The sequence below is a fragment of the Chenopodium album genome, chromosome 1, assembly GCF_948465745.1.
Source record: "Chenopodium album chromosome 1, dcCheAlbu1.1, whole genome shotgun sequence".
NCBI lineage: Eukaryota > Viridiplantae > Streptophyta > Magnoliopsida > Caryophyllales > Amaranthaceae > Chenopodium > Chenopodium album.
Genome location: NC_137834.1, coordinates 2,785,941 through 2,809,319, shown reverse-complemented (window position 1 = coordinate 2,809,319; position 23,379 = coordinate 2,785,941). Strand labels below are relative to the sequence as shown.

At 34.4% G+C, this 23,379-nt stretch overlaps 3 protein-coding genes across 3 annotated transcripts; 1 reads left to right on the top strand and 2 right to left on the bottom strand.

The window, feature by feature from the left end:
- Positions 1-3,697: 3,697 nt before the first annotated feature.
- On the bottom strand, positions 3,698-5,110 carry LOC145626899 (uncharacterized). Its single transcript, XM_081679612.1, has one exon. The coding sequence runs from the start codon at positions 5,108-5,110 to the stop codon at positions 3,698-3,700; it is 1,413 nt and encodes a 470-aa protein (XP_081535738.1).
- Positions 5,111-13,640: 8,530 nt separating this feature from the next.
- LOC145630255 (MACPF domain-containing protein At1g14780-like) lies at positions 13,641-20,517 on the top strand. Its single transcript, XM_081682536.1, has 8 exons — positions 13,641-13,990; positions 14,370-14,611; positions 18,208-18,409; positions 18,520-18,594; positions 18,689-18,872; positions 19,123-19,292; positions 19,404-19,468; positions 19,558-20,517. Exons 1-8 carry the CDS (start codon positions 13,691-13,693, stop codon positions 20,168-20,170), a joined length of 1,851 nt encoding a protein of 616 aa, XP_081538662.1. The 5' UTR covers positions 13,641-13,690; the 3' UTR covers positions 20,171-20,517.
- Positions 20,518-20,531: 14 nt separating this feature from the next.
- Positions 20,532-21,932, bottom strand: LOC145639994 (uncharacterized). The gene is made up of 2 exons (XM_081691306.1): positions 21,140-21,932; positions 20,532-21,097 (listed from the first exon to the last, which is right to left on the bottom strand). Exons 1-2 carry the CDS (start codon positions 21,299-21,301, stop codon positions 20,729-20,731), a joined length of 531 nt encoding a protein of 176 aa, XP_081547432.1. The 5' UTR covers positions 21,302-21,932; the 3' UTR covers positions 20,532-20,728.
- Between the last annotated feature and the right edge of the window lie 1,447 nt (positions 21,933-23,379).

The window sequence follows — 23,379 nt, the reverse complement described above, 5'->3', positions numbered from 1 at the left end:
CTTGTGAGAGAAAAATTCTTCCTGGACTTTGCTTTACTTGCATGCCAAGGAAGTAATTCATAGCTCCAAGGTCGGTCATCTCATATTCCGACATCATTTCTTTCTTGAAATCTTCGATCATTTTTTAGTTAGTGCCCATGTAGATAAGATCATCTACGTAAAGGCATAAGATGAGAAAATCATGTGGCCCTTGGGCCTTGATGTAGAGTGATGGCTCACTTGGGCTTTTTATAAACCCTTTTTGAATAAGATAGCCATCAATATTGCTATTCCATGCACGAGGAGTCTGCTTGAGCCCATAGAGGGCCTTTCGAAGGCGATACACCTTTTCTTCCTTGCCTTCGATTACATATCCTTGCGGTTGCTCAACATATACTTCCTCTTTTAGCTCACCATTAAGAAAAGCAGATTTGACATCTAATTGAAAAACTTGTAATTTAAGTTGAGCTGCGAGTGCAAGGACTGACCTGATCGTCTCCATTCGAACAACTGGAGCATATGTCTCGTTGAAATCAACTCCAGGTTGTTGTGAATAGCCTTTTGCAACTAGGCGAGCCTTGTATTTTTGAATGGAGCCATCTTCATTGTACTTGATCTTGGAGACCCATTTGAGGCCTATTATTTCTTTGTCTCGAGGCTTTTCAACAAGCTCCCATGTGCGGTTCTTCTCGATCATCTTGATTTCTTCATTCATAGCATCGATCCATTTTTCTTCTTGTGCTGCCTCTTGGAAGCCTTGTGGTTCGCTGGCGATGAGGGCCATGATAGCATGATTGCATTGATATTTATCCAAGTAGGCTGGAGGACGCCGGGGTCGTTGTGATCGTCGAACTTCTTGTGTTGGACTTGATTCTGGCGTTGTGCTTGAGCTTGATGGTGACCTTGGGCTGCTCTGCGGTGATCTTGGGCTACTTGGTGTTGACCTTGGATTGCTTGGGCCTTCACCTTCATCTGTGCTTGAAGATGGAATGACTGCTGCAGGAACTTCTAGATCTTGAACTTCTGGATTGCTCTCGTTCCATTGCCATTGTGCTCCTTCGTTGAATATGACATCTCTGGAGATGATTAACTCCTTGGATTCGGGCTGATAGAGACGATATCCTTTTGACTCGTCACTGTATACAATGAAGATACATTTTTCTCCTTTTCCGTCTAGCTTATCCCGATTCTCCTTCGGAACGTGGGCATATGCAATGCACCCGAAAACTTTGAGGTGCTCGACTCTTGGCTTTCGTTTGTGCCAAGCTTCGTATGGCATCATGCTTCTTATTGCTTTCGTGGGGGACCTGTTCAGGATGTGAATAGCTGTGCGGACAGCTTCTGCCCAAAAATGTTTAGGCAGATTTTTTCCTTGCATCATACTCCGAGCCATTTCAGCAATTGTCCTGTTTCTCCTTTCTGCAACACCATTTTGTTGTGGTGTGCGTCTGACTGTAAGCTCCTTTTTTATGCCGTTCTCTTTACAGAATTTGTTGAATTCATTGCTTGTGAACTCTCCCCCACGATAAGTTCTTAGAACCTTTATTGAATGCCCACTTTGTTTTTCTATGAGGGCTTTAAATTGCATGAAGTGGGATAGTGCTTCTGATTTTTTCTCCAAGAAATATACCCACATCATGCGTGAAAAACCATCAACAATCAATAGAAAGTATCTTTTTCCGCCAAGAGACGGATTCTTGGTAGGACCCCATATATCAGCATGGACAAGCTCTAATGGAGCTCTAGCCCTCCAAGATGAAGTTGGAAATGGTGATCTATGCATTTTGCCATAGATACAACCCTCACAAATTTTCTTTTCATTAGTGATTGGTGGTAGCCCAATCACCATTTCTCTATTTTTTAACAGTTTTAAACTGTCAAAATTTAAATGCCCGAATCTCAAATGCCACAAGGTGGACTGATCCACTGTTGTGCTTAGGGCAATGTTTGACTCCAATTGCATTTTAAGTGGAAATATTTTATTTGGAGCCATTTTAGTGGTAGTGATTAATTGCCCCTTTTTCTTGTCATATATGTGGCATTGATTATTATCAAATTTCACCATATAGCCCTTTTGGACTAATTGGCCCACACTTAGTAAATTTTGTGCCAGCCCAGGAACATAAAAGACGTCGGGGATGAATTTAGAGGAGCCACTTTTTGTTTTAACAACAATTGTTCCCTTTCCGGAAACTTCTTGATTACTCCCATCACCAAGAGTAATTTGTGATTTTATATTTTCATCAAGAGTTACAAAGAAATTTTTATTTCCGGTCATGTGGTTGGAACAACCACTATCTATATACCATATGTCATTTTGCTCTTCTTGAGCATTTAGACAGGTATAAAATAGTTGATCATTATTTTCGGTGAAGTTGGCCTCTTCTTTTTGCCGGAAATAACAATCTTTTTCAAAATGAGAGTGTCGTGTACATCTTTTGCATTTGTACCGACAATCTCTTGTATTATGGCCATTTTTCTTGCATAATATGCAAAAAGAGTTATTATCTCGGCTCCCTTGGTTTTTATAATTTCCTCTTCCCCGACCTCGATTATTAAAATTTTTCTTTTTTGGTTGAAAATTATTTTCATGGCTATTTTTATTTTCTCCATTAGAAAATTTTAATTTAGCCTGAAAGGCTTGTTCTAATGGCTGCTCATCAAATCTACGCATTCTTTCTTCATGAGCCAGTAGAGAGCCCATTAGCTCAGTCATGTTGAGCAATTTTAAATCTTTATTAGATTCTTCTATGGCGGCCACTATGTGATCAAATTTTTTGGTGAGAGTACGTAGTATTTTCCGGATTATTTTTACATCTTCAATTGTGTCTCCATTAGATCGAATTTGGTTAACAATATTTGAGACTCGATCAACATAAGATTGAATTGATTCATTATCGGTCATTTGTAAGTTATCAAATTGACCCCACAAAGATTGAAGTTTAAAGAGTATTACCTTTTCTGAGCCTCTATATTTTGTCTCCAGAATACTCCATGCCTCCTTTGCCGTTGTAGCGGCCATGATCGTAGGTAGTATTGTTTCATCTACCCCACGATAAATTATGGAAAGGGCATAATGATCCCTTCTTATGTTTTATTTGTATTGGCCTCTCTTAGAGGCATCCCAAGAAGCCTCTTCATTGACATCTTTGGGTTTCTCATAGCCAACTTCAATAATTTCCCAAATGTCTTGGGTGATGAAGATTGATTTCATTTGCATAATCCATTGATCAAATTTCTCCCCCTTAAATGTAGGTACCCAATTAACTTGGGGATTAAAATTGTTTGTGTTTGTGTTTAAGTTTGTGTTTGGATTTGGAATAGGGGAGGCCATTTGAATTTAAGTGGAGTTGTTGTTATATTTGATTTTGGATGATGGAAAATGGAAGCTTTGGATTAACTGGCTCTAGATACCAAATGTTGGAAATAGAAGTGGAAGTAGTACGTGATGGGTTGCAAGGATGAAATTATTATTGCATGAAGTGAATTACATTACATTGCATGGCTACTCCTACTCTTATTTATAGTAGGTGTAAGTCGGTTCTTTCCACCGACATACTACTATTCCTTTACTCTAGATCTTTCTAGGTGACTTAACATTATCTAGGACTTCCCTCTAGGCTAGATATTTTCTTAGATTTTTCCTTGATATTTTCTTAAGCATGTTCTAGAATATTGTAAAATATCTAATAACTAGTTACTTCAAGAATTTTCTAGATTATCTTTTTTTAACAAAAAATTCGACTGTAATTCCATCCGGACCCGGAGACTTACTGTTCCCTAAAGAAAACATAGCAGTGCGAATCTCAGAAGTAGAGAAGGGACGATCCAGGTTTGCAAGCTGAGAAGAATTGAGACGAGGAAGATCTAATTCACGTAGAACAACATCAATTTCTGGATCATAAGGAGGCATAGTATCACATTGAAAAGAGTCTTTCAGGGATTTCACAACCACTCGCTGGACATCCGTCTGACCATGCTGAAGAGTTCCTTGGTCGTCAATTAAAGAACTAATCTCATTCTTCTTTTGCCGACTTTTAACCTTTGAAAACAAAAGTTTAGATGGACAATTACCTTTAAGTATCCAGTTTTTCTTACAGCGTTGTCTCCAGAATTGCAACTGCAATAAAATATTATCTTTTGAAGTATCTATATTGAACATGTAGAGAGAGGCATTAGGAAGTGATTGGACTACCTCACCCTCGATAGCAAGATCCTTCGAAAAATTTTTCCAGTCTATACCCCAAAATTTCTTATTGTTAAGACACCACTTCCTAATAAGAGACTTGACATGTTGCGGGTTCTTAGAAAGAATGAACATTGGCGAGCCATTGATGTTACGTTGCCAAGTAGAAAGAACAAAGTCATGAATATCTTGATATTCCAAACACCAATTGTCTAATTGGTAAGGACGGTTTGAAAGTTGAAGGAACGTAGAGTCATCAAAGAAAATCGCAGCATGATCAGATATTAGAATTGGTTGATTGAGTAACCGACTATCTGGATAACTATGAAACCAATCAGAAGTCATATAAGCCCTATCCAGTCGCTGTAAAATAAGTTGATCATCATCCCTATTATTCGTCCACGTAAACGGAGGACCTTTAAAGGGAGTAGCAAGTAAACTTGATTTCAATCTAAAATCAATAAAGGAATCCCAACCTTTAATAATATTAGACCCCCCCAACCTATCATGGTGATGCTCTATTTGATTTATATCTCCAATAATCAAACAATTAGGGGCAATTGCAAGTAAATCTAAAATTAAACCCCAAACCTGAGGTCTATCTTCAAGAACAGGAGCACCATAAACAAACATCACACATTTACTATTTCCATTAGTAAGTTTGACATTACAAAGTATAACATTTGAACAGCAAAAAACACAAGAAACTTCATCCGAACCATAACCAAAAACCACTAAACCCCCGCTAGTACCTACAACATCAACCCCAAAAACCGAAGTAGGACTAGACAAACTAAGAGAGCTAGTCACAACTGCCACAGAAACCTTAGTTTCACAAAGAAATAAAAAGGTAGGAGCAAAGGAGTGTAAAAGCCAAAACACATAGGGAAGCTTAGGAGAAGTTTGATCATTCAGACCCCGGCAATTCCAGGATGTGATCTTCATTGAACCTTGGGGAGCTGTGAAGGGCCAGCCGCCGAACCAAAGGTAGTAGAAAACCCAGAAGACACAGTCGGTGAGTTGGTAGAAGTACCAACATTAACCTTAGTCGAAGTGAACCCCTCCAAAGTATGCTTGCGAATCTTGAAGGGTGAAGAGGTGCTAGAGAGTGCACACTTCCTCTTGCTGCCAAGGATAGGATTATCCCTAGAAGGACGGCATGCAAAAGCAGTAGAAGCGCATCCCAAGTGAGCAGCTAAGGACACATCCGAGCTGCTCTTATGAATAGGCAACTCACGCAAATCAGAAGCAGGCACGGTAAACCCGCCCTTGTTATGCACATTAAGAGCTCGAATTTTCCGCCTTTTGTGAGACCAAGAGGACCCATAATAGCCAAAATACGGGTCTTGATCATATGATCTGCAGCGGGAGAAAGCAGGCGAACAAGGCCTTTTGGAAGGTCCATTCCCAGAACAAGAAGAAGTTGTGCCTTTACCTTTGATGTCTTGCGGCAAGGGAGCGGCATCAGCTCCATTAGAGTAATTTGACACCTCTTTAGAAGCCTGCAAAGACAAATTCTGAAACGTAGGAGGAATAGAAGTTAAAACAGGTAAAATAAATTGCTCCAAACAAGCATCTTCATCTTCAGAGCTGCTCGACAGCAAGCTTTCATCCAAAGCAGTAGAAATTCGAAACACCCCACCAAAGGAGTTGCGAGCTGGGGGCGAGTGAAGGGGGAATAGGGGTCGCCCTGAGGAATAGCAGCCCTGGGCTGCTGCTGCCTCGCCTCCTCTGCGCGGTTTTCTTCCGCAAATCTGGTAGAGTACGGGTTGTGGTAGGATTCAGGCGTAGTAGGGTCAGTTTCCGAAGAGGAAAAGCTACTCGCATTCCCCTGATCATAAGCAGAGCCGAACAGAGTTTGATCCGAAGAAGAAGGAGATACCCCGTTAATTGGATGCGACATATAACCATTTTCATAAACCCCATTAATTGGTATAAATTCGGGTTCAATATTGTCATTATTGTCAATATCATCGCCATTAGGAGCAGCGCCATTCCCATTACCATTAGGCTGATTATCATCTCCTCCACCTGAAGAATCCGAACCCGAACTGTCAGAATCATTCTGCTCCCCACTCGCATCATGATCCAAATTATCATCCCCATCTTGATTGGTATCCGGAGTGTGGTGGTCATCACCATCGGAACCCGAGTCACCGTCATTATTATCAACAAATTCATTATCACCATCTGAATTGTCCGCGTTGCTACTCAAACTACTGTCAGCGTACTCAAAATCCCGAGCTAAGATAAGCAAATTGACCCTGGTATTGCGAGTAGTAAAGACGTCCTGTGTACCCTCTATCATATTTGTGTAAAAGGGTCTAGAGTTTGGATTATAAAGCACAATATACCCTTGCGCCTCGAAGGCCTCCAAACGATCATGAATTTTCCTAGCAGCCGCATAATCCGAGGAGTAACAAATATCCTTATCATGACCCACAAGACCACATTTTTTACAAAACGTGAACACACCTTCATAACGAAAATAAACCCAAATTGGCTCAGCTTCTCCGAGAACAAAAACACTTGGTACTAAAGGCTTAGAGAGATCTAATAACAGCTGGCCCCTGAATTCCGGCTCCTCCGGAAGACCATCCCCATCATAATCTAAGGTCTCCACAACCCCAACTAGCTTGAGAGTTTCGACAGCCCACTCCGGGTCAAGTAGCCCTAGAGGAAGACCATAAACCTGAACCCAAAGCCTAGTGATATCAAAATTAACATTTGCAGGAACAGTAAACCTATTACACCTACGGACATTGCAAATACGACCATCCAAAACGAAAGAGTGTTGCTCAAGTAATGCCTCTACGTCCGCCAAATTTGAACATGCAAAAACATAGTAACAACCAGTACGATGAATAATAATATTACCTCGTGAGAGCCACTGAGTATCCACCATTTGTTGCACCATCGCTCGACTTGGAGGAGTGGGCCCAAAGAAACGTCCAAGAACCGCCTTGTTCCAATCGATATTTGTTAAATAATTCTCCAAAGGTTGATTTAAATAGACCCCCGATTGGTAGACAGACCAATAATTGACATGCGCCATTATGAAGAGGACAATAACAACACTACGAACTGAAGAAGTAAAGAAGAGTAGTTATTGAGGTATAGAGTAAAGAACAGAGAATATTGAGAAAGTGAAAAATGACTGAGAAAGTTGAGAAAGAGTAAATAAAACTTTATAATTCCTAGTAATAATCAAGAGACACTAATCACTTCCTTGGCCTTGTACAAAGACACGTGTAAATCAAGGGGAAGGGATTAGTGACCAAGAAAGAGATGTGGGCCTGAAGAACTTGGCCTTTGGCAGCAAGTATACTCCCACTATGAAAGTATATAAAAAAACTCCAAAAAAAACTGATTGGAGAAAGAAGAAAGATCCCACAACAATAGTTAAATAAAGTAGGCAGAGAAATTTAGTGGACAAGGAAGGAGATTTTAGTGTAGGAAAACAAGAACACCAAGAACAGACTTCAAACCCTAGAAACCTAGGAAACGGCAGAGAAAAGATGAGAGGAAAAGAGTTGCTTGGTTTGTCCGTACGAAAGAAAAACGAGTTCGACACGAGTGACTTTAATACTTGCAAATTTTTTATTTTGAAAGGAAATTGCATATATGGTGACTTGAGTGGAAATTGTGTTTGATAGATATTATATGTAGGATAATATTTGTCGCAATTTAGGATATATTTTTGTATATATTTTGTTATACATCGTATCCTTATCATAATGGCAAATTTTTATATGTGGCTGGCCACATGGTGTGGCCAGTCCGTTTCATATAACGGACTCCGTTATACCAAACGGGTCTGTTATTTTAAATTTAAAAAAAACGTGTCTTTTTTTTTTCATTTTATTACATCAAAAGGTTCTTCTTTCCCAAAGTTTTCTCATTTTCTCTGTTTCCATTTTCTCTCTCCTCAAACTATTCTTCTTCCATTTTCTCTCTCCTCAAATTCTCTCTCCTCTAAATTGTTCTTTTCGTTGATAATGTCTAAAATCAAGATAATCTTCCCCAAGGGAAAGAAAGGATCGACATATACGCTGAACTCTCCTAATTCTGATATAAATCAAACCCTAATTTTAGTAATTTTTCGATTTTCCTGTCATCTATGCTCTGCAATTTGAACAAGCATCGTGAGATTGTTTTTGGTGGTGTGAAAGAATTCGTGAGTAGAAATCAAGCAATTTATGAAGAATTACTAGAGAATGAAAAGAAAAAAAAAAGGCAGATGAAATGGAGGTTGCTAAGAAGATGCTGGAGGAGCTTGCTAATGTAGAAGATACAACAATAGTTACTTTTTTCATTATGTAGGGATTACTTTTAAAAATTACAGTGTACTTGTTTTAGGGGTTACTCGTTGGTTTTATAGGGAGAGGTTACTTGTTGATTTTACAAGGTGTTATTTGTAAAGTTTTAGGGGGTTATTACTTGTTACTCGTAGTTTATTAGGAGTTACTTGTTAGTTTTACAGAATTTGTTGTTAAGTTAGAGGGGTTACTTGTTAATTTTTGTTAAGTTTCAGGTGTTACTTGTTAGTTTTATAGGGGTTACTTGTTATTTTTAGGAGTTACTTGTTAATTTTTGTTAGGGTTACTTGTTTATTTTAGTGGTTACTTGTTAGTTTAACAGGGTTACTTGTTAATTTTTGTTAGGGTTACTTGTTAATTTTATAGGGGTTACTTGTTAATTTTTGTTAGGGTTACTTGTTAATTTTATAGGGGTTACTTGTTAATTTTTGTTAGGGTTACTTGTTTATTTTAGGGGTTACTTGTTAATTTTTGTTAGGGTTACTTGTTTATTTTAGTGGTTACTTGTTAGTTTAACAGGGATCATTATTTGTTAATTTTATAGGGGTTACTTGTTAATTTTTGTTAGGATTACTTGTTTATTTTAGGGGTTACTTGTTAATTTTTGTTAGGGTTACTTGTTTATTTTAGGGGTTACTTGTTAATTTTTGTTAGGGTTACTTGTTTATTTTAGGGGTTACTTGTTAGTTTAACAAGGGTTACTTGTTAATTTTATAGGGGTTACTTGTTAATTTTTGTTAGGGTTACTTGTTTATTTTAGGGGTTACTTGTTAGTTTAACAAGGGTTACTTGTTAATTTTTGTTAGGGTTACTTGTTTATTTTAGGGGTTACTTGTTAATTTTTGTTAGGGTTACTTGTTTATTTTAGGGGTTACTTGTTAGTTTAACAAGGGTTACTTGTTAATTTTATAGGGGTTACTTGTTAATTTTTGTTAGGGTTACTTGTTTATTTTAGGGGTTACTTGTTAGTTTAACAAGGGTTACTTGTTAATTTTTGTTAGGGTTACTTGTTTATTTTAGGGGTTACTTGTTAATTTTTGTTAGGGTTACTTGTTTATTTTAGGGGTTACTTGTTAGTTTAACAAGGGTTACTTGTTAATTTTATAGGGGTTACTTGTTAATTTTTGTTAGGGTTACTTGTTTATTTTAGGGGTTACTTGTTAATTTTTGTTAGGGTTACTTGTTTATTTTAGGGGTTACTTGTTAATTTTTGTTAGGGTTACTTGTTTATTTTAGGGGTTACTTGTTAATTTTTGTTATGGTTACTTGTTTACTTTAGGGGTTACTTGTTAATTTTTGTTAGGGTTACTTGTTTATTTTAGGGGTTACTTGTTAGTTTAACAGGGGTTACTTGTTAATTTTACAGGGGTTAGTTATTAGTTTTACAGGGGTTACATGTTAATTTTACAGGGGTTAGTTACTTGTTAATTTCTTCAATTTCATTGTATCTGTTTTCATCTTCCAGATCCAATACCTGATTAATGGTTTGGATTTCAAGATTCATCAAAGAATCTTCCATTTGTTCGATCTCTAATGATTCTTGTGAATCAGGTAATTTTTCGAATTTTCTGCCATTGTTATTCTTTAATTTCTGGAAGAAAAATTGTGTGAGGTTTCGCTCAATTTTCGTATTTGTTCCTCGTAAATGAGTTGTTATGGGTTTTAAGGTTTAGAAATTTGCGCGTGTTTTGTAAAGCCATTTTGTTCAGCGCTTGTTTCCTAATCCCGTTATACGCACGTCGTTATCCGTTATTTTGCTGACTTGGAAGCAGGCCACACGGTGTGGCCTGCTGCACCAAAAAGGCGCCGTATCATAATAGGATAACGACTCTTGTAAACCGCTATATATATTAATCAATGGTACACACTCCAATTTGAGGAGTTTTATTAATATTGTAATTAATCAAAAAGGTAAAGTATTGTGTAGAACGGAATCACGTGAGTCCGGTAAAAAAAAAGTGAGGAAAAAAATCTTAATTGTCAGAAATTAGATAATAACTAGGTTAGATCCCGTGCCATGCACGGTGATCTTTATATGTAGTAATATACTCCGTATTATTGATTGAGAAATATTATAATTATAAATTAGTCAAGAAACAATAAAAGTATGTCATATGTTAATTTGATATTTGCAATTTTAATTGTAGCTTCCAATACACAACTCAAACAAAGTAGGCAAAAAATCCGAACAATATTTTTTTTATTGTAAAATAGGTCACTAATTATTTAAAAATATTTATTTTTGTTACATATAGCCCAATTTTTTTTAGAAAGATTTGTGCATAAATCTTTTATTTTAAATATAATAATTATTACATGTCAATAGGGAATATGTAAAAAAAAAATGCAATTTTTGTAAATCATTTGTTTCCTTAATTAAAATATTTTTTTTAAAAAAATGAATATCAGAACATGTCATCGGTGGTGTGTCTTTTAGTATATAGTATTCATAGTCAGATATTAGATTATGAATATCAGATATTAGATCATAAGTGTCAGAAATTAGATAATAATGGTAAGATATTAGATTATACTTATCAGGTATTAAATTATAATTGTCAGATATTAGGTCTTAATCCTCAGGAATTAGATTATAATGGTCATATATTATAATTTTAAATATCAGAAATTATATTTTAATCATCAGACATTAGGTTATGTATATCAGTTAAACATGATTATCAAAATCTTAATGAAATTGGTACCATAAATTTCAAGTTTTGAGTGTTCAATATTAGTCTAGCAAACTGCCATTTTAAACAGTGCCTGCCATTTTATCACTCTATAGCAAGCGAACTCCATTCTCTAGTGAATTCCATCTGCTCACGGAGACGACATCGGAGCTCCAAGACGAGGAAATACGAGTTAATAACTGATATCAACTTGGATTGTTGATATCAGGGGTAATACAGTCTTTTAGGCAGTTAAATGAAGGGCACGATGGTCCATGCGAATAAACCAAGTAATTACTCGTTCTATTAGCCCCGTTCTAAAAGTGTTGACGGGTAACAATGTATTTGACGGAGAGAACAGTGTTAACCCACTTAATTCCACCTTCCCACTCGCCATCCACCACCTTCAACCATAAGACTAAGCGTAGGATCCTAATCGAAACAAAGGAAATCGCATTTTCTAGATCTGTCTATTTTTTCAAAGGAAATCCCAAATTCAGCGAGTCGCGGATCCACCTTTTCCCAGAATCGAAGTGAGGTTCATATTCAGATCAAACCTACCACAACAAATTCAGCTTAGCTTTTTCTATTGGGTTTTATGTTTCTTGGAAAATTGGTAGTATTCGGGGAAAAGATGCTATCAAAGTATGTTGTTGGAGTCAAATTTATCCAGAATTTTTCTGGAAAAGGGGATAAATATAATGTGATTTATGTGGGTTTCTTTGACTGATGGTTTCTCTCTCCTCCTACCACAATTTCAGAAAATTAGAAGACGACGTTAACTTCCGGTTAGTTTGGTACCGTTGTAGCATTTATTATAAAAATTGGAAAACGAAGTCCAAATCACAGTGCCAATATTTTATTATTACTTTTTACAAAAGTGGCATGATATTAACAACATTCGTTTATAACAAATATCAATGGGTTGTGCCTCCTCCAAGACTTGTCGAAAAACAGGGTAAATGCGAGGTTGTTGAGGAAAGAGAGGAGAAGGAAAGTGAGAGATAACAATGAAAGAGGAAGCTCCATATATAAGCAATCCATGAGTATCCGGCGAAGTCCGGAAACCAATCGACGGCGGAAGATCCGGATTCCGAGAGGTTTAATTTGGAGATGGTGAAATTGTTTTTGATTTGATTAGTTACAGAGGAAGGTGGCCTGGTTAGTTAGATCGGGGGCTAAAGGTTCCGCCATTGTTGTGGGTTTTGATAAAGTCAAGTTTTGATGATGTGATGTTATAAACTGGACTCATGTGAAACGGAGTCACACAAAACCTTCTCATTCAAAAATGGTGCATTGCTATGCATACATTGGGATGCATTGGGTTTAACTAATCTAGTTAACTTTAATGTTTAGTCTTTAGCTCTAAGCTTTTTAGCTCTAGATTTAATGCATGGCTATACTAATTTAGCGATATAAAGAGAGTCAAGTAGCATTGTTATTTGCTCCAATAATTGAAATTTGTCTATAATGGAGGTGATAATTTATATCTCCACTTCTTAAATTATGTGATTTGAACTTATCTAATTATACATAAATCTTAGTTTGTGCTTGCCTTTGAGTTGAATGTTAATGATATGAGCTTCTTCTTCCTCATCAACTTCGATTTATCTTTGAAAATACTTGTTGTTTAATTAGTTTTGCATAAATTAACTACACTATAGAGGCATTCCGCTACTATTGGCCCAAAGCAATAGGGTGCTAACGACTTATTTACCTGTTTGCATGTATCATTAATAAATATCACCAATTCATTGTACCTTCTTATGCAATCTCTTTATCTTTGTAACACTTGAATTAATTCTCTCCCTCTTAATTCTAATTCTATATATATCACTATGTACAAACATGAATTATGTACACATGATATAAATGACGATATATGAAGAATCAATTAAAGATAAAGTCTCACAAGATGATACAAGGTTTAATAACGTAACTTGACAACTTGATCTTTAATTCACATTGCTAGTCCTTTTAACAACCCATATTAAATATAAAATGAAGTACATAATATATTTTTATAAAATGTATACATTGTTGAAATAATTTTTTTTTTAATGAATTTTTGCATCCTTACCTTGATGAACTTGGTAAAGCTACATACTATTATTTCTTACATAACATTAAGTAACAAGCATCATCATCATTCATCAATGAGGAGTGAAATTAGAGGACTTGACCAAGACCATGACTCTCTACAAACTTCCAAAGAACCAGAAACATTCAAAATACTACGTATATAACATCCTAAATTCTAGAATAAAAAAAAAAAAGGAAATACAAGTAAGAAGTATCAAGAAACAACCAGTTAGCTTCTTAATATTTGGTCAACTATACCAACAAAATTCAACTCCTATTAAAAAATAAAAATTAAGATTAATTGAAAAATTCATGGTATCAAGAGAATATTTATACCCTATAAATTATTCAATTATTTGACACCTTCATTCATTCATTCATTTATTTTTCTCTCTCCTCATCCCAACTAAAAACACCCATATTCATAAATATTAAGTTAAATTTATTTCAAAATGATAGAAAATAATAATAATAATAGCTCAAATATAGAGAGTTTAAGGATGCATATAATGACTAATGGGGGTATTATAGACAAATCAATAGCTAGTCTTGGAAAAGGCTTCGATTTAACATCAGATTTTCGTCTCAAATATTGCAAAGGAAATCAAAGGATTGTTTTACTCAATGAAGATCAAAAGAAGCAGCTTTTTGTCCCTGGTTTTGGCACTTTAAAAGAACCCGTTTCCATTGATATCAAATGTGATAAGGGTGATCATACTCGCCATCAATCCGATATCCTTGACTTCAATCAGGTATAGATTGTCTCTGTTTCATATCTCTAGTTGAAGATAATTGTAGAGCATACTAGTTGAGTTCAAGTCGATTATATCTACAATATCTTTGTTTTTTTTTTTTTTTTAAATAGATGCATTACTTTGACTTTTTACACTATTTATAATCGAAAATGGGGTAATATCAAACTAAGTCAAATTTCATGCTCGAAAATAAAGATTATTGTTAGTTTTTTTTTTTTTGCCTATTATAAAAAGTATTTGATTGTCATTGAGGGTTATACACTTTTACTTACCGTCTAAGGTAAGTAACATTTTAATGCAACGACACTGTTTAGTGTCAATGTATCATTGTCCGATAAATAGCTAATTTAGTTCATTGTGTTGAATGTAATTGTAGATGTCGGAGTTCTTCAATAGGATATCGGCGATTTCCGGGAAGATCCCGTCGGGTTTGTTCAATTCAATGTTCAAGTTCGAAAGTAGTTCATGGGCTAAAAATGCAGCAAATGTAAAGTTTTTGGGGCTTGATGGTTACTCTATAGTTTTGTTTGAAATGCATATCGATCGTTATCCTTTGCAACTCTCTGATGAAGTCCTCAATGATGTCCCTTCTACTTGGGATCCTCCTGCCATTGCAAGGTTTGAGTTTTTCGTATATACTCTCTCTGTTTTACTAAGTTCTACTCACTTTCTGTTCTAGTGGAGCAAAGTTTTGGTTAAATTAGTTATGTTTGTCATTTGAATATCCGTACACAAGTTTAATTATCATGTTAGTAGACCAACTCAATCAAAAGTTTAAACTAAGAATATCAATTAATCATCATACTTCTAATTTGGAATTGATGATATAGTTAGTGATGGATTATGATAAAAAGTTTTCAATATACTCCGTAATATATTACGATTACATAAAATAAGTTATGAATGACCATGAAATAATTAGTTGTTCAACTATAATTGAGGGTTTATTTAATTATTACAATGGGTTGGAATAAGAGAGTTATGACATTAATTCTGAACTATAGTGTATTGATGATATTAGCTATTTATATTGCGGATGCAAACTGTCACCATAATACTCCATCCGTTTCATAATGTTAGTCTCAGATGGAATCAATCGGATAAAATAAGAAAAGAAATATATGTGGAATCTAACATTAAAGTACAACATAATTCTTATATATAACGTTTATTTTAATGACTCTCATTACATACAAAAAAATCCTGATTCTGTAACGAATTTTGGCCAGCCCCAGCTTATCACTAGGTGCAAACTATCGAAATCTCTGTAGCAAAGACTTAACTAATAATGCATTCACAATTTCTCCAAAATAAATAAATAAATAAATAAATAATGCATTCACAACTTGATTAATGATTTCAGGTGTGTTCCACGAATATGAGATTTGCTCAACGACAAAAAAAAAACGATTACAAATCTACAATGTGAAAATGTTCCTTTGGAAACACGTAGTCTTTCGGCCGAAATCAGCAAGTCATTTTCATTTTTTAATGGTTTGCGTGGTTAGGGCTGTCAAATTATAATGTGAAAAGAAATGGTTTTTTTTTTTTTTCTAATAATTAGTATATACTGTCAGAAAATTCAATCATGGATCAACCTGAAATAATGAAATACTATGTGTTACAAGGTGTACCATGAATTAGCGTCTTCAATGACTAATACTATTCTATAGTTTTTTTTTTTTTATTTTTTTATTTTATTTTATTTTATTTTTTTATTTTTTATTTTTAATTTACGTATTGCAAAGTACAATGAAATTTAAAATGATCTGATAGCGACTATTTGTATTTTTCAAATTGAGTTTAATTTAGTGATTATAACATGTTAGTTAGAAGTTGGGAATCTTCAAAACAAAAAGAAAAATTAGTTAAACTATATAACTACGTTACTAGATTATTTATGAGGATTGTCTTTCATCTATAAATGATGCAAGAGATAGGTATATAGGATAATGGTGCATAGTACGATGATTTTTCAAATTGACAAATAATAGTAGTGTATGAAGTTAATTGATGATTATTGACGATAATAAATAATGAAGCAATGGCTATCATCTAGTGGATTTGTCTGTTTTGAATACCAATTAATGTATAAACAAAAGGCGTGTAACTTTTAAGAAATGTAATTTAAGATGTATAACTACCTATCTATATAGAGTAAGCATTTTGGTTTGACGGTTATTAATAGAAGGTTAAATAGGGCTTTTGGCAGCTTGACTGTAATCATATACTTCGTATTGTTTAAATGTTTATTATTATTCAATTCCAATAAATAATGCTAAGTAACATGTAGTATTGATCGAAAAGTCATAAACAGCATATGGATTTCTATCATTTTTATTTTAAAAATAACCTAACTGATTTGACTCTGTCCTAGATTTTGGTCATTTAGCTGTATACATTTGGACATCTTGTGAATAATTACATTGTCAGCCTTTAAAATGTTACTTTCAGCCTGTTTTTGGTGAAAATTAAAGCTAACTTTTGACAATTAGTACTCCTGAATTTGTCTTCCTGTCTAAAAGGTCATTTTCTTTTTTTCAAGATCTGAATTTTTTTTAAAAAAAAAAAAACAAAAGGTAAATAAGATTATGAAATAATATTCAAGGCTTTTAATCACTTAATACGTATATACTATTAATAACCCCTAAAGAATTACTCGTATAATCGTATGTAATAACAGATTCTCCAATTCATAATAAAAAATAAATGTGAGACAAAAATAGTTAAGAGTGATACAAACAAAAATGATTGGAATATAGAGTAACATTTAATTATTTGTTCAATTAACTTGCAAGAAGTGTTTAGTCTACAATTAATCAAGATTTTTTTATTTGGTTTGATTAAGAAGTTAAAGTTGACCAAAGCCGTTGTATTGGAACAAACTTCACACAACATATAATGTTTATTATTCAATATATAATTGGAAAAAAAAAATTGTCCAGGCAATAATCTGTACAGTATTAAGGAAGACAGAATGATTCAAGGACTTTTACCAATAAAAATAATTTCATGCTACTTCTTGGCTTGGTCATCTTTTTGGTCTGGTATATTATATTGAAGCTTATAAATACTACTTCAAGTTAGAAAGGAATATGGTCAATGTAATTGGAGTGCAGTGTATTGACTTTCAATATTTGCCAATTTTTGCTTAATGTCAAACTATATATAAAATCAGAATAATGAGGATCACCAAAAAGGATTGACTTGGTCACCATTGAGCTAAAATTTTATAATAAACATGTTTCATGCTTTTATAATCTGTTACATGTTATAGGGATGGTAAGTGTGTTAACCCCGATATTAGCAAAAAAAATCTGATCTCCTTACGGGCATAGCTAGTAACATTATTTCGGGGTTTTCCTATCCAAATAGAAGAGGAGGAAAAAAAACACATAAATACATTATATTGGATTATTGTTTTATTATCGGCGGCTGTTGTGTTACAATCATTGCTGAGAAGAAATTGAACAATGAGACTTGTCATAATTAGTTGATGTTGATAATGCAACTAATTTCATGAACTAGATTAATGAAATTAGTTGAGCCTATCAATCTATCATGTGCATGATGATGCTTGATGCATACATGTACTATACCTTTATCTTTAAAATATGACCCAAAAATCCAAATCATATTAAAATCTATCTACACTAATCTTATCTGATTTGATTGTTATAACTTTAGGGTTAAGGTAAACCATATTGCTTAGCTTGTTAGTAGTTACTTATCATATATCACTACAAGAAAACTAGTTTTTAACAACGATAAAAGTCGTTGCTAAAAAGTAAAAATTGTCATTGCAAAAAGATATCTTTTGCAACGACAATTGTCATTGTAAGGTCATTGCGGGTATGGGCATTTCTTGTATAGTGTTTATACTAATGCCGGTATGTACTAATTAAGCGTATTTATACAAGCTCATGTACAAACATTTGCGTAGCAAGAGAATATGACATTTAGGAAACTAACTAAGGGCCTGTTCACATTTACTGAATTGAGCTGAATTGAAGTGAACTGAACTGAACTGATTGGAACCTGAAATGAATATTTTATGAGAGAGGGAAATTAGGAACTGAACTGAACTGATTTAAAGTGAAATTAAGTAAATGTGAACAGGCCCTAAGCTTGATAAATAGTAAGAGTAAGCACCTTCTGTTCATTTTTTTTAGCTGAGTCAATAATGTGTTGTAATAAACGTTGGCCTAAAGCAGGTTCATTGAAAAGTATGGGACTCATGTCATTGTGGGAATAAGCATTGGAGGGCAGGACATGGTTTTGGTGAAGCAAGATAAAACATCGAAGCTTGAATCATCAGAACTCAGGAAGCACTTGTATGAGCTCGGAGACCAGCTGTTTACAGGCACTTGCCCTATTGCTCCTAATAACCGTAAAACTAAAGAGCTAAGAAGAAAGGTTAACCATTTTCAATCTTTTGCTAATTCTTAAAACTACCAATTACATGTTAGTTCTTTTACATCATAATTGATCATGTTCTTACCAGATTTGTTGGTTTTGATTTACAGGTACCGTCAGCATTCAATATCTATCAGCAGCAGGCAGCTCTTTCTGATAGCCTTTCTGCTATTACCTCAAAAGATGTAAGTAAAGTTTGTCGAGCCAATTAACTGATGAGTACCTATTATGCTAAGTTCTTGTCTTGGAAAGAAATAACCCTTGGCTCATCAATTGCAGGGTATCAGTGTAATATGTGCTAAAAGAGGGGGTGATCCATCATTCAGCAGCCATATTGAATGGCTTCCAACAGTTCCATTGATGCCTGATGCAATTAACTTTAGCTTTATCCCTATAACTTCGCTACTTAAAAGTGTTTCTGGGAAAGGTTTCCTGTCACATGCTATCAATCTATACCTTCGTTGTAAGTCGATTTCTGAACTGATCACACAAGATTTCTTCCCCGTTTCTTAATCAACACATACTTTTATTTTGAATTCAAAGTACCAACGATTTGATGTCTAGTTATTGACTCAAATCCTTGGATAATTGGAGATAGTAATAGCAAATGCTTGAAAACGCAATATTAGACAAAAAGACACTTATGCCTTATAGTTTTGATCTAGCCATCCTTTCCTGATTTATTCTGTACTTGTATGGTTTAATTTGTGCAGATAAACCCCCAATTGCTGATTTACAGTATTTTCTGGACTTCCAATCAGCCAGGATATGGGCGCCTTTACACAGCGATCTCCCATTAGCCCCAACAACAAATATTTCGCTTCCATCATCTACTCTTCATTTCAACATCATGGGTCCAAAATTGCACGTAAATACATCAAAGGTATTAACTTAATGATGTTGCAGCTAACATTTGCTACTTAAGAAGATATAATTTTTGTATGACATGTACAACATTGTGATCATTTTGATTAATAGTATTGAAATTTACCAGGTCAATGTTGAGAACAAACCTGTTACAGGGATGCGATTATACCTTGAGGGCATGAAATGCAACAGGTTAGCCTGAAATTAGCATGTTAATAGTAGACTAATAGGATTGTTAGCTAAGCTTTGGAAACTATATTCATAAAGCTAAAACATTTCAGGTTGGCAATACATCTTCAACATCTATCAAGCATGCCACTAATGCTGCAAAACAAAATTGACAGTGGCTTATTTTGGAGAGGATCAGATGAGATAGCAGATGATAGGCATTCTGAACCAGTTCATAAAAAGTTCTCACACGTTTGCACAGCACCTGTTAAGTACGATCCATCCTGGATCAGTGAGCAGGAAAAGGTGGTGTTTATTGTCACCGGAGCTCAGCTTCATACTAAAAAGCATGGCTCAAAGCAAGTTCTCCATCTCCGACTTCTATTCTCCAAGGTGTTGAATTTCGAGATAGTTCAGTCAGAGTGGTGTCAAGGTTCTTCAGAATCAACATCACAAAAGTTGATGAGGTATAGTAGTCCATCAAGTTCAGGAAGCTTAGAGGCAGAAAAAGAGCAAATGGTAATTATCGATTCTAGTCTTTATCCCACCGGACCACCAGTTCCTGTTCAAAACCAGAAGTGTCTCCGGTTTGTAGATACTACTCAAACATACAGAGGGCCTCAGGATAATCCCGGTTATTGGATTGCTACCGGTGCTAGGTTGGGTTTGGTGAAGAACAAGATAAGTTTGCAGGTAAAGTTTTCGTTGTTAAACAAATGCTCATGATTGAGTTAAGGATTCCGGCATACACAAGCCAGCCATTATTCAGGACATTCTAAAATAGTATTCCGTACATATAAATCTATTATTGAAGAAAGAGAGTGGGAAAACAAATCATCTGCGGCAGATGCACAATTAATAGGGCAAAGTTCACTTGTACAAAAGATAATTCAAGACTTGGAAATACTATTGATTTTTTTAATTGTACATATTTTGTATATAGGTTATCCACTATTGTATTCTTTTAATTAAACATTGTTATGGGATGATTTCCCCACACACTTATATTGTTTATTTCTTTTGATATATTGCAAAAATTAATCTTTAGATCAAATTCTAAATCAAACAATTCATTCACAATATCACAAAAGAAATTGAACTAAAAACCAAATTCTTTTATTCATTAAATCATCCACCAATTATTGTTCATACCACTACCTAACAATCACCCCAAATTTGCAAAAACTATTTTAAATCTTGGCAAAAAAAATTAACTAAACAATTAAAAAGTCATTCCAATAATCTACTCAATAGTTAAACTAGACCTAGTATCAACAAAATAGCTTAAATTTGAGTAGTAGCATTACTCTTCTTTTTCTTCTTCCTCAACCTCTCACTCATAGCCTTCTCCAATTGCTCAACCCTCTGCGACAATGAACAGATCAACTGACTTTGAACAACGTTTTTCTGACACAAATCGGCCACCATTGCCACCAATTTCTCATTATCCGCTGCCATTTTCTCCAGCAACTTATCTTTCTTCCTTTTCTCCTCCTCATCACCATTAACAACGAACCAATCCTCCTTCCGAGGCGGCGTTTCGCAATCCTGCTTAACATCTCCTTTCTCCGCCTCGACAACGCCCGACTTATGGTCCTCTGTTTCAGAAGAAACACATTCCCATGTCTCATCAGAACCAGCAACAGTTTCAACCTGCAATGCATCAACAGCATCAGAACCAGTAACAGTTTCAACCTGCAATGCATCAACAGCAACCTCAGAATTTTCCTCCAATTTCTCCGAATCTTCAACTTGCATTTTACTCAAACTCTCAGTGAAATCATCAGCATCTTCAAAAACTTCCTCAGATTTTTCTAGGGTTTCATCGATTACTCTCGGCGAAGTTTCAACATTCATCACAGTCGAATCATCAGAATTCTCTGTCGTATCCTCAACAACTTCATCAGATTTCTCAAAAACTTCATCAGATTTTCACAATTATCATCAGCAGTTTCATCAATTGCCGAATCAATCAATTCCTGCAACCTAATCGCCTTCCGAATCACCATCTTCCTTAAAACCCTAATTTCATCATTAAACCCTCGAACAGAATCAAGCTTAAACAACAAAACCATCAAACTCTCATTAACCTTCAACCTCTCCATCCTATCCCTCTTAATCGCCGCCATAGTTTCTCTCTCCTGAAGCTTCTTCTCCACGGCATCAACCTCTCCCTTCAGTTCCAGAATCTTCTTGACTGGTTTCCTGACCCGAAACCCGCGAAACACTTTCTGGATCCTGATTGCAGAATCGGACCTTTTTCTCAAGGAATTCTCGTCGTGGATAGGGATAGATATCACCTTACGCCGGCGAGACGGCGTCGTTTGGGCGGCGGCGGTTGGCCGAATATTCACCGGGAAACGGCGGAATTGCGGTGGCGTTGGAGTTTGGTAGTGAATATTGAAGAACGGAGGTTCCATCATAAAATTTTTGGATTTTTTTCAAAAAGGTGAGGTTTTTTTGTTTTGTTTTTTTCAAGGATTTTGGTTTTTTCGTGTGATTTTGTGAGGGGGTGATAAAGGATTAAAGGGTTTTTTATACGGAAAGATGAGGGTGAAGGGTGCATGGATTAAGGATAAAATTCTAGGTTAATCTAGGAAATTCTGGAAGATTGATGGTTTTTTTTGGTTTATTTTCTAGACTTTTCCAAATTAATGAGAGTATTAAGGGCTTGTTTGGCATTGTTTTTTGTTTTCAGTTTTCAGTTTTTTTGAAAACCAAAAACCAAAAACAGGAAACAAGAAAAAGGTGTTTTCACTTTTTTGTTGTCAGTTTTCAAAATTATCATGATTTTAATAAGTTTGACTAATTTTTTATTCATTATATGATATATATCATATGATTTTAAAAAATAAAAAACCAGAAAACAGAAAACCACAGTGATGCCAAACGAACCCTAAGTTATTAACGAGCATATGATTTTATCAGAGGAATATAAAATTAATATTGCTAACAAAAGTCCTTAAGGGGTTAGATAAGCTTTTAAAATCTATCTAATACTCTAAAACTAGATGAAGCCCGTGCAATGCATGGTTTGTTTGATTTTTTTTAAATAATGTTTTTTTTGTATTTATGAGCCTAAAATTTGTTATATATTTAGATAAAATTCCTAATATTAAAAGATAATATATAATATTTAATTAATTTAAACTTAAAAATCTCATTCGCCAGTTTTACTTACATGGCATTTAAATTATTTAATTCTAAAAGAAATTAATAATCTCTTATTTAATTGGCTACTACTACTAAGATTTATAATCCTACATGGCGCGCTGAGAAAATTAGATCCTACGTGGCTCTCTAAAAACTCAGGAAAAAACTCCCCTTTATATATATATATATATTAGATTTCTTAATGTGTATATATATATATATATATATATATAACTAGTTTAAGTCCCGTGCAATGCACGGTTTTTACTTAGCATATTTATAAATTATAATGTTAATTTAACAATAATTAAAAATAAAAATCAATTTTTTAAATTGAAACAAATACTTGATTTTCTTTTCCATTGAATTTTATATTATATTGATATCAAAAGTTTTTTTTTTTTTTTAAAAAGAAGCAATATTAATGATTATAGGATTTTATATAAGATTAAAATGTTATGTTGATTATAACCCGTGAAATGTACTTATGTACCCCATATATCCCTATTTTGTTGGCATGTTTTGACTGGCACAATGTTTTATATATAGCATACTTTGACGGTATAATGTTTTATACAAATTTAATTGAAATTTCTTTTTTGTGTCAATTAATAATCAAGGTTTTTAATTTTTATTTTATAGTTATTGAATTGTAGTGTTATTTTTATAAATAAACCAACAATTCTCAACAAAAATATAAACAATAAATCAACAAATATATAATAAAAGGAAATGTAACAATCCCGGTTGGAGCAAAAAAATCTGTCAAAGGAAAAAAAAAT